The sequence below is a fragment of the Phoenix dactylifera genome, chromosome 2, assembly GCF_009389715.1.
Source record: "Phoenix dactylifera cultivar Barhee BC4 chromosome 2, palm_55x_up_171113_PBpolish2nd_filt_p, whole genome shotgun sequence".
Lineage (NCBI taxonomy): Eukaryota > Viridiplantae > Streptophyta > Magnoliopsida > Arecales > Arecaceae > Phoenix > Phoenix dactylifera.
This window is the reverse complement of record NC_052393.1, coordinates 24,911,829-24,927,770: the sequence shown is the minus strand read 5'-3', so window position 1 is coordinate 24,927,770 and position 15,942 is coordinate 24,911,829. Positions and strand designations below refer to the sequence as shown.

Below are 15,942 nucleotides of genomic sequence, written 5' to 3'. Positions count from 1 at the left end.
GATGCCTCTTTGAATCTGCTCAATCCCTTTCTTTGATTCTTGAATGAAGCTCTTGATGAAGGAGATTAGGGCTCTTTTGTTTTCTTGTGTATTCTTTGATATCCCTCTCAAAAGTTGTTCTCTCTGATGAATAGTGCCCCTTTAAATAGCTTCCCACCTTCTTAGGACAAGTCCCAATGGTTAGATTTGAAAAACTAGCCGTTACTCACCTTGGGAAGGACAAAAAGTACAGTTGCAGAACTAGCCGTTACTGTTCAGCCCGTGTTTGGGTCGGCTCAACCTGTCCTTGGGTCGACCCAACTTTGCCTTGGGTCGACTCAAACATTCCTTGGGTCGACCCTCTCAGAAACCACAGAAACTTCAATTTCAGCCTTCCTTCCCATGGGTCGACCCAACCATTCTTTGGGTCGACTCAAAGTCCACTTGGGTCGACTCAACTTCTTCTTGGGTCGACCCTCTCAGTAATTCCAGAGAACCAATTTCTGTCTGTCTTTCTGTCTTGCCTTTGGGTCGACCCTCTCAGGGTTTGGGTCGACTCAAGCTTGGGTCGACTCAACCACTGTTTGGGTCGACCCTCTCAGTAAATCCAGAGAGCATTCTTCAGTTGTGTTTTTGAGGTTCTTCAAGGTTGGGTCGACTCATGCTTACCTTGGGTCGACCCAACTCACTGTTCATTTGTGCCATTTTTGCAGGAGTGTGCCAAATGATTTCTTGATGTGCCGGGGTCGACCCAATCAACCTTTGGGTCGACTCAATCCACACTTTGCTGCATTCTCAAGGTTAGATTCATTCAAATGAACAAGGTCATGTATCTATTTTCAATTAACCAAATATACTGAGAGTAATGAACTTATAAATGAAGTATCAATTTAACTTATAGCATACTCTAGATAATTGCTTGTTAATCATCAAAATAACACTATCATCCTCAATCTCCCCCTTTTTGATGATTACAAAATAAAGAGTATAAGTCTATTGATACTTGTCTTTAAAGTCAGTTTATAAAAGGGATTAAATTGCTGAATTTCAGCTTTTCATATATACTTGTGAAATCTCCCCCTATATCATTCAAATGTTGCCAATTTGACTTTTTGAATTGCTCCCCCTTTCATTTATAATTCATTAGCAATGAAACTTCAAAAATTGGAGATAAACTCTGAGTTTCAGGTTATGTATCGGGGTGCGAGAGGTGCGTGCCAAATTCTGAATTTATATGTGCCAAATTCTGAACTTTGATGGAAATTTTTGATTTAGTCAATTTCATTGTTACAAATTGCTCCCCCTTAGATGTATAAGCTTTCTTATATGATTTTCAATTTGTTTGCCCATTTATTTCTCTTTTCTTTACATAACTTTTATCTTTATTTCTCCCCTTTTTGTTATATTTCTTTACTTCTCCCAAAATTAATACTCTTTCTTTACTTCTTAAATAAAATGCTCTTTCAATTGAATACTCTTTCTTTTCTTAATACTCTTTCTTTTCTTAAATACTCTTTCTTTTCTTCTCCCCCTTTTTGTTATCATCAAAAATATATATATGGGAAAAGATGCAATAAATAATAAACTTCAAACTTCATTGATCAAAATAGGAACATTTTCATACATTCATGTCAAAAACAAAGACAGATACAATGTTCCTTAATCAAGATTTAAAGATACATAAGATAAAAACAAGATACATAGGAGAAAAGCAAGATACATGTGAGAACTAGATATCTAGCCTAGGCTCTAAACATAGACGCTAAGATCAGCCTAGGGGGAATCTAATGGCTGGGATCTAGTCCTCATCCTCCTAGCATACGTGGCGAGGGGAGGTCGAGCCTAGTGAGACTGTGTCTGGCGTGGAGCACGACGAGCGGGATGACTCTGTGCCGATATTTCTGACTCAGCAGCCTGTGGCACAGATGGTCCATGTGTCTCTCTCTCTCTCCGGAGTGCTCCTATCTGCTGCCTCAGATTACTGATCTCAGCAGACATGACATCCAACCGGGCGTCCAATCGGCTCGTGAGCCCGTCAGTAATAGTCCTCGCCTGAGCTGTCATGAGCTCTGTCATCCTGCTCCAGAAGTCATCCGTATCTGTCGGAGGAGCGGATGACGATGGTCCAGCCTCTGAGGGTACAGTAGGATGATCCATAGGCTCCTCATCCTCATCCTCTGGTGCATCTCCCTCTGGTGCCTCACCCTGAATGCCTGCACCTGTGTGAATCCACTGCCCGTTCACTTTCTCATATCCCATGCGTATAAGTGTCCGTGCAGTGTACGTGTCAGTGTGATGCAGACTCTTGGATGCCTCCTCCTCGAGAGGTAAACCGTGCTGTCTAAATATCAAAGTGAGTATCATACCATAAGGTAGTGATACCCTGTTGCTGCACATTACCTTCCTCATCTGTCTCAATATCATAGCCGGAAGATTTAGGGGAGTCCCTCGAATCATACACTCCATCACTGCTAGATCTCGCTCAGTGATGAGATCGAATCTTCCGGTCTTTGGAAACAAAATCCTATTGATCATATTGAGCAGTAATCTCATTTCAGCGGAAAGAGAACTAGCTATTACCTTCGTGGAGAACTAACTCCCTCCTGAGCATACAGAATCTATCTTCACTCAATGGTTTGGTAAATATGTCGGCCAATTGTTTTTCCGTGCATATATGCTCAATACATACATTTCCATTTTGCACATGATCCCCAATAAAATGGTACCTTATTTCTATGTGTTTGGCTTTAGAGTGCTGAACTGGATTTTTAGTGAGATTGATAGCACTAGTATTATCACACTTAATAGGAATATTATCTAGTTTGACTCCATAGTCCTCTAGTTGTTGCTTGAGCCATAATACTTGAGCACAACAACTACCAGCAGCTATGTATTCAGCTTCAGCTGTGGACAGTGCTACTGAGTTCTGCTTCTTACTAAACCATGATACTAAGTTATTTCCTAAGAATTGACATGTGCCACTTGTGCTCTTCCTATCTAACTTGCATCCAGCAAAGTCAGCATCTGAATATGCAAGCAAATCTAGACAGGAGTCTCTCGAGTACCATAATCCAATGGTGGTAGTTCCTCTTAAGTATCTAAGGATTCTCTTAACAGCACTTAAATGTGACTCCTTAGGATCCGATTGGTATCTAGCACATATCCCTACACTAAATACAATGTCGGGTCTACTAGCAGTAAGATAGAGCAAGGATCCAATTAGTCCTCTATAGAGCTTAATATCAACACTTTTTCCTTTTTCATCTTTGTCTAGCTTACTAGTAGGATTCATTGGAGTGCCAATTCCCTTATAATTTTCATTCCCAAACTTCTTCAGTATTTCCTTTGTATACTTAGTTTGATGAATGAAAATGCCTTCTTTGGTTTGTTTGATTTGTAATCCTAGAAAGAAGCTTAGTTCTCCCATCAAACTCATCTCAAATTCTCCATGCATTAAATCAGCGAATTCTTTGCATAGAGTATCATTAGTGGCACCAAAGATTATGTCATCTACATATATTTGCACCACTAATAGATTTTTGTCCTTTCTTTTGATGAATAAAGTTTTATCTACATTTCCTCTACAAAAATCATTTTCAAGTAGAAATTTACTTAGTCGATCATACCAAGCCCTAGGTGCTTGCTTTAATCCATATAATGCCTTATGTAGTTTAAACACATGATTTGGCAATTCATGATTTTCAAATCCTGGAGGTTGTTCTACATATACTTCCTCCTCAATAATACCATTTAAGAATGCACTCTTCACATCCATTTGATATAATTTAAAATCCATGAAACATGCAAATGCCAGAAGCAATCTAATAGCCTCTAATCTAGCTACAGGAGCAAATGTCTCATCAAAATCTATTCCTTCTTCTTGATTGTATCCCTTAGCTACAAGTCTAGCCTTATTCCTTATAACTAATCCATTTTCATCTAATTTATTTCTAAATACCCATTTTGTTCCAATTACTGAATTATGCTTTGGTCTTTCAGTTAATGTCCATACATTACTTCTTTTAAATTGATTTAATTCCTCTTGCATGGCATTTATCCAGTTAGTATCTTTTTCAGCCTCTTCATAAGTTTTAGGTTCTAATTGTGAAACGAAAGCAAGATAATCATTTAAATTTCTAAGAGATGATCGAGTTCTTACCCCTTGAGATGGATCACCAATGATTAAATCTTTAGGATGTCCATGTGCATACCTCCATTCTTTTGGCACGTCTTGGGGTTGTGGTGGCACGCAATCATCTCCCTTATCTTGATTTGGCACGTCATCAATTTTCAACTTTTCAAAGTCGATAATTCCTGTATCATCATCAATAGTATTTTCTTTCCTAGCAGACTCACTATCAGACTCATCAAATATAATATTGACCGACTCTTCTACTACTAAGGTTCTTTTGTTGAATACTCTGTATGCCTTGCTAGATGTGGAGTATCCTAAGAAGATACCTTCATCTGACTTGGCATCAAATTTACTTAAGTCCTCCTTGCCATTATTTAAGATAAAATATCTACATCCAAACACTTTAAAATATTTTGCAGTTGGTTTCTTATTCTTCCAAAGTTCATAAGGAGTTTTCTTAGTTATAGGTCGTATTAAAACTCGATTTAGAATATGGCAAAAGGTGTTTATAGCTTCAGCCCAAAAGTACTTTGGAAGATTTGACTCGCACAACATTGTGCGTGCCATTTCTGCCAATGTCCTATTTTTTCTTTCAACAACCCCATTTTGTTGAGGCGTTCTAGGTGCTGAAAATTGATGTGATATTTCATTTTTAGTGCAAAATTCCTCGAAGTGTTGATTTTCAAATTCAGTACCATGATCACTTCGAATGGCTACTAAGGTGAGTTTCTTTTCATTTATGATTTTATTATATAGTTTCAAAAATTCTGAAAATGCTTCATTCTTATGTGCCAAAAATGAAACCCATGTATACCTTGAAAAATCATCAACAATAACTAGTCCATATTTCTTTCCTCCTAGACTTGTAGTTCTAGTAGGTCCAAATAAATCCATGTGTATGAGTTCAAATGGTCTAGTTGTTGATACTACGTTTTTCGATTTGAAAGATGACTTAGTTTGTTTTCCCAATGAACATGGTCCACATATTTTGTCCTTTTCAAAAATCAATTTTGGCACATCCTTTATTAATTCCTTCTTAACTAGTTTTGATATTAATTCCATACTAGCATGTCCTAATCTTCGATGCCAAAGCCAACTAGTTTCAATTTTCTTTTCTTCATTAGTAATTAAGCATAAACCATTTTTCTTGCCTAACTCATGAAGATCTACTAAGTAAATATTTCTTTGCCTTTGTCCTACAAGTACAATGCTATTATCTTTAGGATTTGTGATTATGCATACAGATGCTTCAAATGTAACTTTAAATCCTTTATCACAAAATTGACTTATGCTAAGAAGGTTATGTTTCAAACCCTTAACTAATAAAACATTTTCTATAAAAATAGATGGAGCAATGAAAATATTACCCTTTCCAATGATATACCCTTTACCATTGTCTCCATAGGTCACTACTCCACCTTTCTTTGGTTCCAAGGTAACAAATTGATCTTCGTCACCGGTCATGTGTCTTGAACAGCCACTATCTAGATACCATCGTTTTTCCATTTTATCAGCTGCAAGACACACCTGCAATCAAGATCAAGAAGAACCTTTAGGTACCCAAGCTAAGTTGGGTCCTTTAGGGTTAGTACTCCATGTTCCTTTTGGAACCCAAACTTTCTTGAATTTTATCTTTTGATTATTACTTGATCTGTTTTGACTAGACTTTCTAAAATTACATTCATATGCTCTATGTCCTATCTTATTACAACAATAACAAGTAATATTTTCCCTTTTAGCTTTTACAAAAATATTCTTTAAGAGTTTTTGTTTCCTATTTGTTCTATACCCTAAACCGGCCTTATCATATACAGCTTTTTGGCTATCAAGAATCAAGTTTAATTTGGTAGAACTAAGAGTAAATCTATCTACCAAAGATTTATATTTTTCAGCATCTTCTTTTAGCTTGACATTTTCAGCAATTAGATTTTTAGTTTCATTTTCAAGTTTCCTACTTAATGTTTCATAGTTATGAGACAGTTTTATCTTATCTTTAATGAGAGATTGATTTTCTTCTTTTAGAGCTTTATTTTTATTAATTACTTTCTTATGTTCTTCCATGAGTTCTAAGAATGCATCATGCAATTCATCAACAGTAAAATCACAGCAAGTTCAGAATCTACCTCATCGTCATTGGCCATATGATATATTTGGGCCGTGTCTTGATGATCTTCGTCCTCCGAACTTGATTCCTCACTTTCACTCCAATCGGCCATAAAATTCTTCTTTTTCAACTTTCTTGCCATCCTCTTCAAATCTGGGCAATCTATCTTATAATGCCCGGGTTTGTTACACTCATAGCAAATGGGAGTCTCCTTTTCTTTTTCCTTATCCTTAACCTTTTCTTTGCTTGAGTTACCTTTAAGAAAGGGTTTCTTTTTATGGAACTTATTCTTACCTCTCATAAATCTTCTGAATTTTCTCCCAAGCACTGCCATCCCTTCTTCATCAATATCTTCATCATCATCTGAATCTTCCGATTCAGTTTGTTGTCTAGGGGTGGTAGTCTTTAGGGCAATGGGTTTTCTTCTCTTGACCTCATCTTCTGAATTTTGCCTCATTGTCAACTCATGGGTCATGAGAGATCCTAGGAGCTCCTCTAACTGCAGTGTGTTGAGGTCCTTTGCCTCTTGAATAGCGGTTACCTTGGCCTCCCAATTCCTTGGTAGAGACCTGAGAATTTTACGCACCAAATCAGAGTTAAAATAAGACTTTCCTAAACTTTTAAGCCCATTTATAATATCAGTAAAACGAGTAAACATATCAGTTATGGACTCAGTAGATTCCATTTTAAACAGTTCATACTTGTGTACTAATATGTTTATCTTGGACTCCTTAACTTGATTGGTCCCTTCATGTGTGACCTCAAGTCTATCCCAAATTTCTTTGGCGGTGGTGCAAGTGGATATTCTATTAAATTCATTTACATCTAAAGAGCAGTAAAGTGTATTTACAGCTTTTGCATTTAACTGTGCTAATCTTCTATCACTTTTATTCCAATCCATTTCTGGTTTGGGTATGATAGTGCCATCTATGTTAAGTGTGGGTATGTGAGGTCCTCTAGTGATGATTTGCCACAGTTCATAGTCCGAAGCTTGAATGAATATCCTCATTCTAGCTTTCCAATATGTGTAGTTTGTGCCATTAAATAGAGGTGGTCTATTTGTGGATTGCCCCTCACTCATTGCACATCCCACTTGGGTTGTCATGATCTTTAACTCTTGATTGTTAGATCAATGAGCACTATTAGAGCACCTCGCTCTGATACCACTTGTTGCCCAAGGTGACAAGCCAAGAGGGGGGGTGAATTGGTTTCTTCTAAATTTTAATGCTTTAAACGTTTTCTTAATTAAGTGCGGTGGATGCTTTCTTAAGCTATTTGAGTGAGTTAAACTAACGCAAGAGTAGAAGATGATGCAAGAGTAAATGAAAACACAAGCACAACACAAACACAACAATATATAGTGGTTCGGTGCTCTCCTTAGCACCTACGTCCACTCCCCAAGCGTCCCCTTGGGAATTCACTATAATCTCGCGGATTACAGTTGGATTGTTTTCCGGGCTCACAATCCAAAAACCTTTGTTGGTTTTACGGGCTCACCAACGAACCTATACACTTTGGTTTTCCGGGTTCACCAAAAACCTTTGTTGGTTTTGCGGGCTCACCAACTAACCTTTACACTTTGGTTTTCCGGGTTCACCAAAAACCTTTGTTGGTTTTGCGGGCTCACCAACGAACCTTTACAAAGTGTTTAATAAACAAAAGGAAAGATTCAAACTCCTAAATGAGCATATGAAACAATATAAGCTACAAGGAAGAGTTAGAAAGTATTTATCGCTTTGAAGTCGCTTTGCTCTTCTTTGTCAAGGATGCTTCACTCTTTAAGGGGGATGGAGCTCTTGATGCCTCTTTGAATCTGCTCAATCCCTTTCTTTGATTCTTGAATGAAGCTCTTGATGAAGGAGATTAGGGCTCTTTTGTTTTCTTGTGTATTCTTTGATATCCCTCTCAAAAGTTGTTCTCTCTGATGAATAGTGCCCCTTTAAATAGCTTCCCACCTTCTTAGGACAAGTCCCAATGGTTAGATTTGAAAAACTAGCCGTTACTCACCTTGGGAAGGACAAAAAGTACAGTTGCAGAACTAGCCGTTACTGTTCAGCCCGTGTTTGGGTCGGCTCAACCTGTCCTTGGGTCGACCCAACTTTGCCTTGGGTCGACTCAAACATTCCTTGGGTCGACCCTCTCAGAAACCACAGAAACTTCAATTTCAGCCTTCCTTCCCATGGGTCGACCCAACCATTCTTTGGGTCGACTCAAAGTCCACTTGGGTCGACTCAACTTCTTCTTGGGTCGACCCTCTCAGTAATTCCAGAGAACCAATTTCTGTCTGTCTTTCTGTCTTGCCTTTGGGTCGACCCTCTCAGGGTTTGGGTCGACTCAAGCTTGGGTCGACTCAACCACTGTTTGGGTCGACCCTCTCAGTAAATCCAGAGAGCATTCTTCAGTTGTGTTTTTGAGGTTCTTCAAGGTTGGGTCGACTCATGCTTACCTTGGGTCGACCCAACTCACTGTTCATTTGTGCCATTTTTGCAGGAGTGTGCCAAATGATTTCTTGATGTGCCGGGGTCGACCCAATCAACCTTTGGGTCGACTCAATCCACACTTTGCTGCATTCTCAAGGTTAGATTCATTCAAATGAACAAGGTCATGTATCTATTTTCAATTAACCAAATATACTGAGAGTAATGAACTTATAAATGAAGTATCAATTTAACTTATAGCATACTCTAGATAATTGCTTGTTAATCATCAAAATAACACTATCATCCTCAAAATTGTTTATTAGGACAAAAAAAATCAAAACATCATATTCTTGAGGAGGCAGAAATTTCACCTTCTTAATATTGTATCCGCATTGACCTGCAAAAACACAGAAACCTATCAAATGATATCTTATGGGAAGAAGACCCTTATGGTGGAAACAAAAACCTAAAAACAATAGGATGCCTCAAAAGATATGAGTATCTAAATGCATTTAGAAACATAGCAGCTCTAATAAATGCAACACAAGTAAGGACAGTCAAAGCATGAGAACTACAATTAAAGAGCAAGTAGCACATTTGATCATATTCTATTGCATGGATAACAGAACGTTCTCCATAATACTCATGAATAGTCGTCTACTCGTCTGAATATATGATCAATATAATATCTGGCTGTAAGCACACTGATTAAATTGCAAGCAAAATGTCAGGGGGCATGTGCAACAAAATATATGCTTCAAAGTTTGACCAAATTAATAGTATGGAAGAACTTGATAATGATAGTCAGATAATCCAAAAGATCCGATTTTAACTAATCACTTGATCCTTTTTTAACAAATGGTAAATTAGGATACACAAAGTTGCCCAAAATAGATGGGCAATAATTTAGCAGTAAAGAAAATCTTGCTAGTCATTTTTTTCTGAGATTATATATATGTAATCGATGCTATAGCATTATGAGCAACATATCCCAAATGAGATGTAAAAAATAAAAAGGGAGAAAACACGTTCTACATTGTTGCTAATGTTCAAAAGTTACTCCTCTGATAAGGAGTCTCTAATGTTTACACATAAGGGCGTATTTTTTCCCTCATTGGAGGGATCTGTATAGACTAGAATATAAGTACTTCTTGAAGTAACCATTTATCTTTTGCTGGTCAACATTCAAAGTTTTGGAACACTATTTTTTTCTTTTGAACAAATCAGAACCCTATGCATCTGTTATTGCTTCTTGCAGATTTTTCTGATGTTTTTGCACCGTTTTTTTAAAAATGAAAATAAATAACTTTTGTATTTTCTTTCACTTGCTTAAGCTCCTATCATTTGTTCTCATAATGGCATGGCTATGATGCAGAATATAAACAATAGCCTCTATCCCAGCATAAAAACTTACGTTAGTTAATTTGTCTTTTTACCCAACCTTTGTTCCATAACCCCTTCCTATAATATATAATCTGGCTCATAAATTTTATTCCAATATAGTTGGTGCAATGTTATGGAATATGGATATCCCTAGTTCTTTTAAAATGGTGCCACAACTTTTCTAGTCATTTGGCAATTCCTAATCAGAGGACTATGATAGAAGTCACAAGTCAATAAACATTCATTAAAAAAAATGCTATACAGGTCACATGCAGAAAAAAAAAAAAGACAGGCCCCAATGGCCAAAATGGTGATAATATATATTAGTCATTCCTTTCACATATCTTCATACATTTGTCATGCATCTTAATGCACAAAATAAGAATTCAAAGTAAAATTTCTATTTAACTGTGTTTTTTAAATATTACCAGTGAATGCTGCATGATAAAGATATTAAGAGGAAAATTAACAAACAAATGACTAAAGTGAAATCTCCTAATTCTTAGTCAGTACCAGCTAGACTAGAGTTAGGGCTTCATCTATAAGCATCAACACCCCTAATGACAAAACGTAAGGCTCCAACATATGCTCGGTGCATGAACTAACACAGCTAAATAATATCAACATGTGCTGGAGAAAAAATGCTGTGCTGTGTCTTGAATATTGATCATGTTGGGTGCAACTTCAAAGTTCCAAGTTTGATGAATGATGATAGTTTGAGGATGCAAACAGAACTAATTAAGTGAGTCTGACATAGCACAGCTAGTTTATTCCTCTAAAATTAAAATGCGTAATAATACTATAAGGGGATGTCCACACATAATTTATTTACCTACACAACCCAATGATCTGAAAACTAGCTAATTAAGCACCTTTTCCAAAATAGATCTTGATTATCAAGTGGTAGTCCAAGGATCAATAGACATCTAAAGAAAATTGTAGTGTGATGACAATATTTTGGCAACAGAGAAAAATGTGCAAGCAAGAGAAAATAATTCATTAGAGAAAACAAATAGATAGCTATATTGTAGTACCAATCTATTAACTGCCAGGTGGGGAGACTCAATATATACTTGCAGAGAAAAATAAGGGGAAAAAATCTTGCCCGTAGGATGTTAGCATTCTTTATCTAGCATTGGTAGGCAGAAGACAACACATAGGTGATATTTATCAATATTCACAGAAAATCAACCATCTATTTTGATCATTATCATTGAAAAGTTGGGTTCGATCCAACGGCCTTGAACATGCAGCTTGATGGATCAAAATTCGTATACCTTGCAATTCAAACTCCATAACTAGAACCAAGCTGCCTATTTTTTTCAACTGTTACCTTTATGGGTAATTTGTCTCACCTAAAAATTATGAGCTTCCTTTATTTCCCAGGAAAATGTCTGATATTGAAATAACTGCTTTGCAATGGCACTACAGGTATAATTTCTGCAGAAAAATTAAAATTAATATACAATAATTTATAACTCGCAAACTCCCAGATCTCATTTTAAAAGAACACAAGTAACATACAACTTAACAATCATGAGATAATGAAAAAAATATAACGGAGGAAAAAGTAAACACAAAGTGCTAAATCAATGAATATGCACATTACCTTTTATCCAAATGCTACCATAATGTTAATTCATGCAAACATGAAAAGTTAAACAAATAGAAACATAAAATAAACAGAAAGGAGAGGTAATTGCCAAGAACTTCTCTAATCATGTCCATGTTGAGCTTGAACCCATCTCCGAGCATAGAAAAAAGAAACTCTTCAATATCCGTATCAGTTGAAAGCTCTTTTTTAGGCACAAAATGCGATTCCACTCTCTCCATGTCATGTTCATCTTCTGCTGATCCCTTCACTTCAATCTTTAGAGGTTTGCTCTTTGCAGATGATTCAAGAAAAGCTGAAGCTGGACGGGCATATGACTTGCCCAAAAAACTTGACACAGTACCCATTGAAGCACTGAACTTCCTTGGCTTTGCTCCCTTAGAATTCTTGCGTGTAAAAGCTGAACTCTCAACATTATCCTTGTGCAATAACTCCACCGATTGAGAAATATTCATCTCACCATTTTGAGCATGAAAAACATCATTAGAGTTTTTTGCTTGAAGCTGTAAGAGGATATCACCGGCCTTGCTCATATCACCCTTCGCTTCGCAATAAGCAGAGGCTATCTCTTCAAGGGAGCAAGCTGAACCAAAGGCCTCAAGCAAGGTCTCCAATGCAATCGACTCAGCATCATGTTTTGAAGCACGCGAACTAGATGGATCCATTCACCAGATAGTCTTTTAGGGCCAGAAGATAAGCTTCAAATGAGGTTAATATTGAAGGACCTAACAAAGGACAAAGCAAATAACTGATCTGGCTATTAGCATGAAAAATATGTACAGTGTCTGACATCTGCATGAAAAAAATACAAGGAAGCCATGGAAAGATTGAATTTATTAAGGAGGCTTCTATGCACAATCAGACAAGAAATGGAGATCTATTTGAGTGGTTTTCTGCTGAACTTAGGGAAACACTACTCCGAAATAGACTAGAAGTGCAAATGTTGCATTACGTTCATTCATAATAAAGTAAAACCTTATCAGGATACACCAAAAGCTTGATAAAGGTAAACAAATTTGCATCAGCTTTATAAGAAAAGGATAAGCTATTTTCAAAAGCCGTTAGATCTAATATTAAACAACTGAATACAGACTGAGCAAAGGAACAATATTAGATGGACCATACAACTTAACAAAATGGAGGACCTTAATGGTGACCAACACATTGGAGGAACTTTCATATAACCATGCCATGTTCAACTTTTGGTAGGCAAACATTTAGCACCCTCCTCAGTAGTCTAATATTTGAGATCTGAAGATGGATTAAGCAAATTTAGCAGAATCCAATTAGGTAGTGATGCTTGAGGAGATGATTGGAGAGTGAAGAATGACCCCCATTGATATATGCAACTGAAACACTGAAACAGACATCATACCGAAGCAGACATCATCTTAAAAATCATAATACAGAAAATATTGCTTGAATTAATGATCTCCACAGTCAAAGCTTGCTTTTTCAGTGTTTGTTTATTTTCTTACTCGTCTGTTTGTATCTTTTGGTTTCTCAATGAAGATCCAGTACGTTTAGTTCCCAAGGAAGAAGAAGGTAATGCAAGGTTCTCTACTGCAATTCATTTCAGTCTTTTCATCTATTGTCATCGAGGAATCAAAAGCTATTGATTTACTGAATGATGAACAATCTACAGTCAGCTTGTAACATGCCTCAACCAAGACCAGAAACTATCTACAGTCAGCTATTGATTTACTGAATGATGAACAATCTACAGTCAAGAATCACAAGCACTAACCAAGACCAGAAACTAATAAATTTTGCATTTTTAATGGAAACAAGATTAGCAGTCATTTATTCAAAAGCGCTTAATATAGCCTCATGATCGGACAAACTGAAGACTAAAGTTACAGTGAAAATTCTTTCGTAGATATGCAATTACTACGACAAAGATATTGTATCAGAGAACTGAGAGAGCGAATTGAAGGAAAAGAAAGAATAACTTTAAAACACTTCAAACGAAACCCACATGGTGAATCAGAATTATCGACTCAGAGCATGTAAAATGAATCAATATTGAAGAAAGGACCCCTAATTGCAAACAGTACACGGATAGTACTTGCTTTTTTTGAAATTGATGGAGATATGCAACCAAGGAAGCCACTTCATGCTAATCACACATTCTTATTATTCATCGCAAAATCTTACTGCCAGAAAATAATTTATCTTTCAAAATTATCAACAAGCATATAAAATTCCCCATATGATGCTCACCATAGTCCAGGTAAGGAACCACTTCAATGCATCTTAGTTAATTAGTCCTTGTGGACAAGAGGTAAGAAATCTTCATAGCAGAAATAGATGAAAGTCAGGCATTTGGCTGAGATAGAAGACCAATTTTAGGGAGTTGGTTCTGTTTTCATTTTCCTTTACTGATATATTGTCCCTATATTGCTTCTCGAAATGATTGATAAATGCATGATTCGTTCCAACAATCTCACATATGATCAGACAAGCAACCAAAACTTTTCAACTACGCTTCAGCTCAATCTTTTAACTTCCTTCTTATACAGGGATCGAAAGCCTTAGCTTTTTTTACCAAAAAAAAAAAAAGCCTTAGCTTTATAATACGATGACCAATTCAAACCATCCTCCGTTGGTATCGATCTGGAAGGTTAAAGTGGCCATCAAGCTCTAACCCAAGCTCAAATGAGTCAATTATTTTAAAGATTTCAATGCCGCAAGAATCCCTGCATCAACCTTGGAAACAATCATCGACGAAAAACCCATTCGGAACGGCAGGAACAGATGACGGAAAAAATGGACTGCTCAGCCTTTCCAGTCCAAACCCTCAGTAATCAGAAACAAACCCATCATTCAGCCAGGCGCTACGGGAACAACAACAACAATAACATATTCTAATAGCATCGAAGTTTCGATCAACAGAGATGAATCGAGCACAAGGATTAGAGGAAAGTGAAGCTTACTCGGGGCTTAGGACTCGTTCGCTCGCCTCTCCACCTCTCCCTCTCCCTCTCTCTCTCTCTGTCTCGCTCGCTCGCTTCGAGGTCCTCAAGAAAGTAGGCGGCGAGTGAGGGGAAAGAGCGAGGAAGGGGGAAGGTCGATTCGGGCATTTATATGGCTTTGATTTGATTCAACTGTTAGCGTCTTGTTATCATGTTTTAAAGAAAAGGATACATTTTTATGAAGGGTTTATGGGGGAGTCAGCATCAAAGTGTGATCGTAGTTTTGAGTCGAAACTCCAAAAGCGTTCGGCTTTCCTCTCTTTCCTGGAAGGGGGAAAGGAATAAGATCAATGACCCCAGCCACGCGTTTTCCTCTTCCATCCTTATTCCTTGGAGTGTACTAGTTTAAGATCAATGAATAATTGCAAATTCCCATGTTAAGACCACCAAAAACCATTTGCTTGTTCATTTATTATAGTGATTTGTATGATTGTGCAGAGAAATGTATAAGCTAAAATGTTTAGGAGCTTGTAATTCAATATCCATTCAACCATATTAAGTCATGAGAATTATGTTCAAAGTCCTCAAACTGGAGAGAGGAGGAAGGAAGAGAGCGCGAGGGCGTTCGGCCCTCCCACTACATCCGCTTTTCTTCTTGTAACCGACCGAATTTGGCGGTTTCTTTTAGGGCTCGTTTGGTTCGCAGAAAATATGATTTCTGTAAAGCAAATTTCTGGAAAGAGCATGCCTAGAAAAGTACTTTGTTATATTTGGTTGATCATGAAAAAGTAACAGATTTCTGGAGTGCTTATTTTTGGTTGATTATCTATTTTCCTAGAAAATTAGGTGTAATTCCTATTATACCCTTAATAAAAAATTAGGTCTTTAATGCTTTGGATCAAATAAAAATTCTTGATTTGATGCTGAAGGGCCTTTTTGGAAAAAAATAAAAATATTTCGATTCTCAGCTCACGGAAAAGTAACTTTTCCATGTTTCTAATGAGAAAGACTTTTTCATAAAACGTAGGAATCATATTCCCACGAAAATATAACTTTTCCGTCTCTCTTCTTTGCAAACTCCAACCAAACAAAATGCATCTCTTTATTTTTCCGTTCACCACACTTTTCCTCCTCCTTTTCCCGCGAACCAAACAAGTTTTTTTAATTTCTGGTTATCCACTGTAGGTTTGTCTATACAATATAATTTTGTTATTTTCAATTTTTCTAATAGTCTTGCAATAGCATTTTGGAAAAAGAAAAGGAGGCATTATTTCAATTCTATAATTAGAAATTAGCGCAAAAACTTGCTTGTTTCCCTCGAAGGAACTGCAAAATAAGGTATCTTTAAAAACCAACTATAAATGGTTTTTCCTATAAGATGCATTGAAGTGATA

General features: G+C 36.9%; 1 protein-coding gene across 4 annotated transcripts in view; it reads right to left on the bottom strand.

The window, feature by feature from the left end:
• The window catches only part of LOC103712090 (putative nuclear RNA export factor SDE5), a 48,825-nt gene extending 34,066 nt beyond the window's left edge, over positions 1–14,759 (bottom strand). Inside the window, exons 1-3 of one of the 4 annotated variants that reach the window (XM_039123748.1) lie at positions 14,570–14,759; positions 11,725–12,358; positions 9,010–9,035 (exon numbers count right to left, since the gene is read on the bottom strand). In XM_039123748.1, the coding sequence (XP_038979676.1) occupies positions 9,010–9,035; positions 11,725–12,298 (600 nt within the window). In that variant the 5' untranslated portion in view covers positions 12,299–12,358; positions 14,570–14,759. Of the gene's footprint in view, positions 1–9,009; positions 9,036–11,724; positions 12,382–13,856; positions 14,471–14,569 lie in introns of those variants that run through there. The other 3 variants (XM_039123747.1, XM_039123744.1, XM_039123746.1) reach the window with 3 other exon arrangements.
• Positions 14,760–15,942: the final 1,183 nt, after the last annotated feature.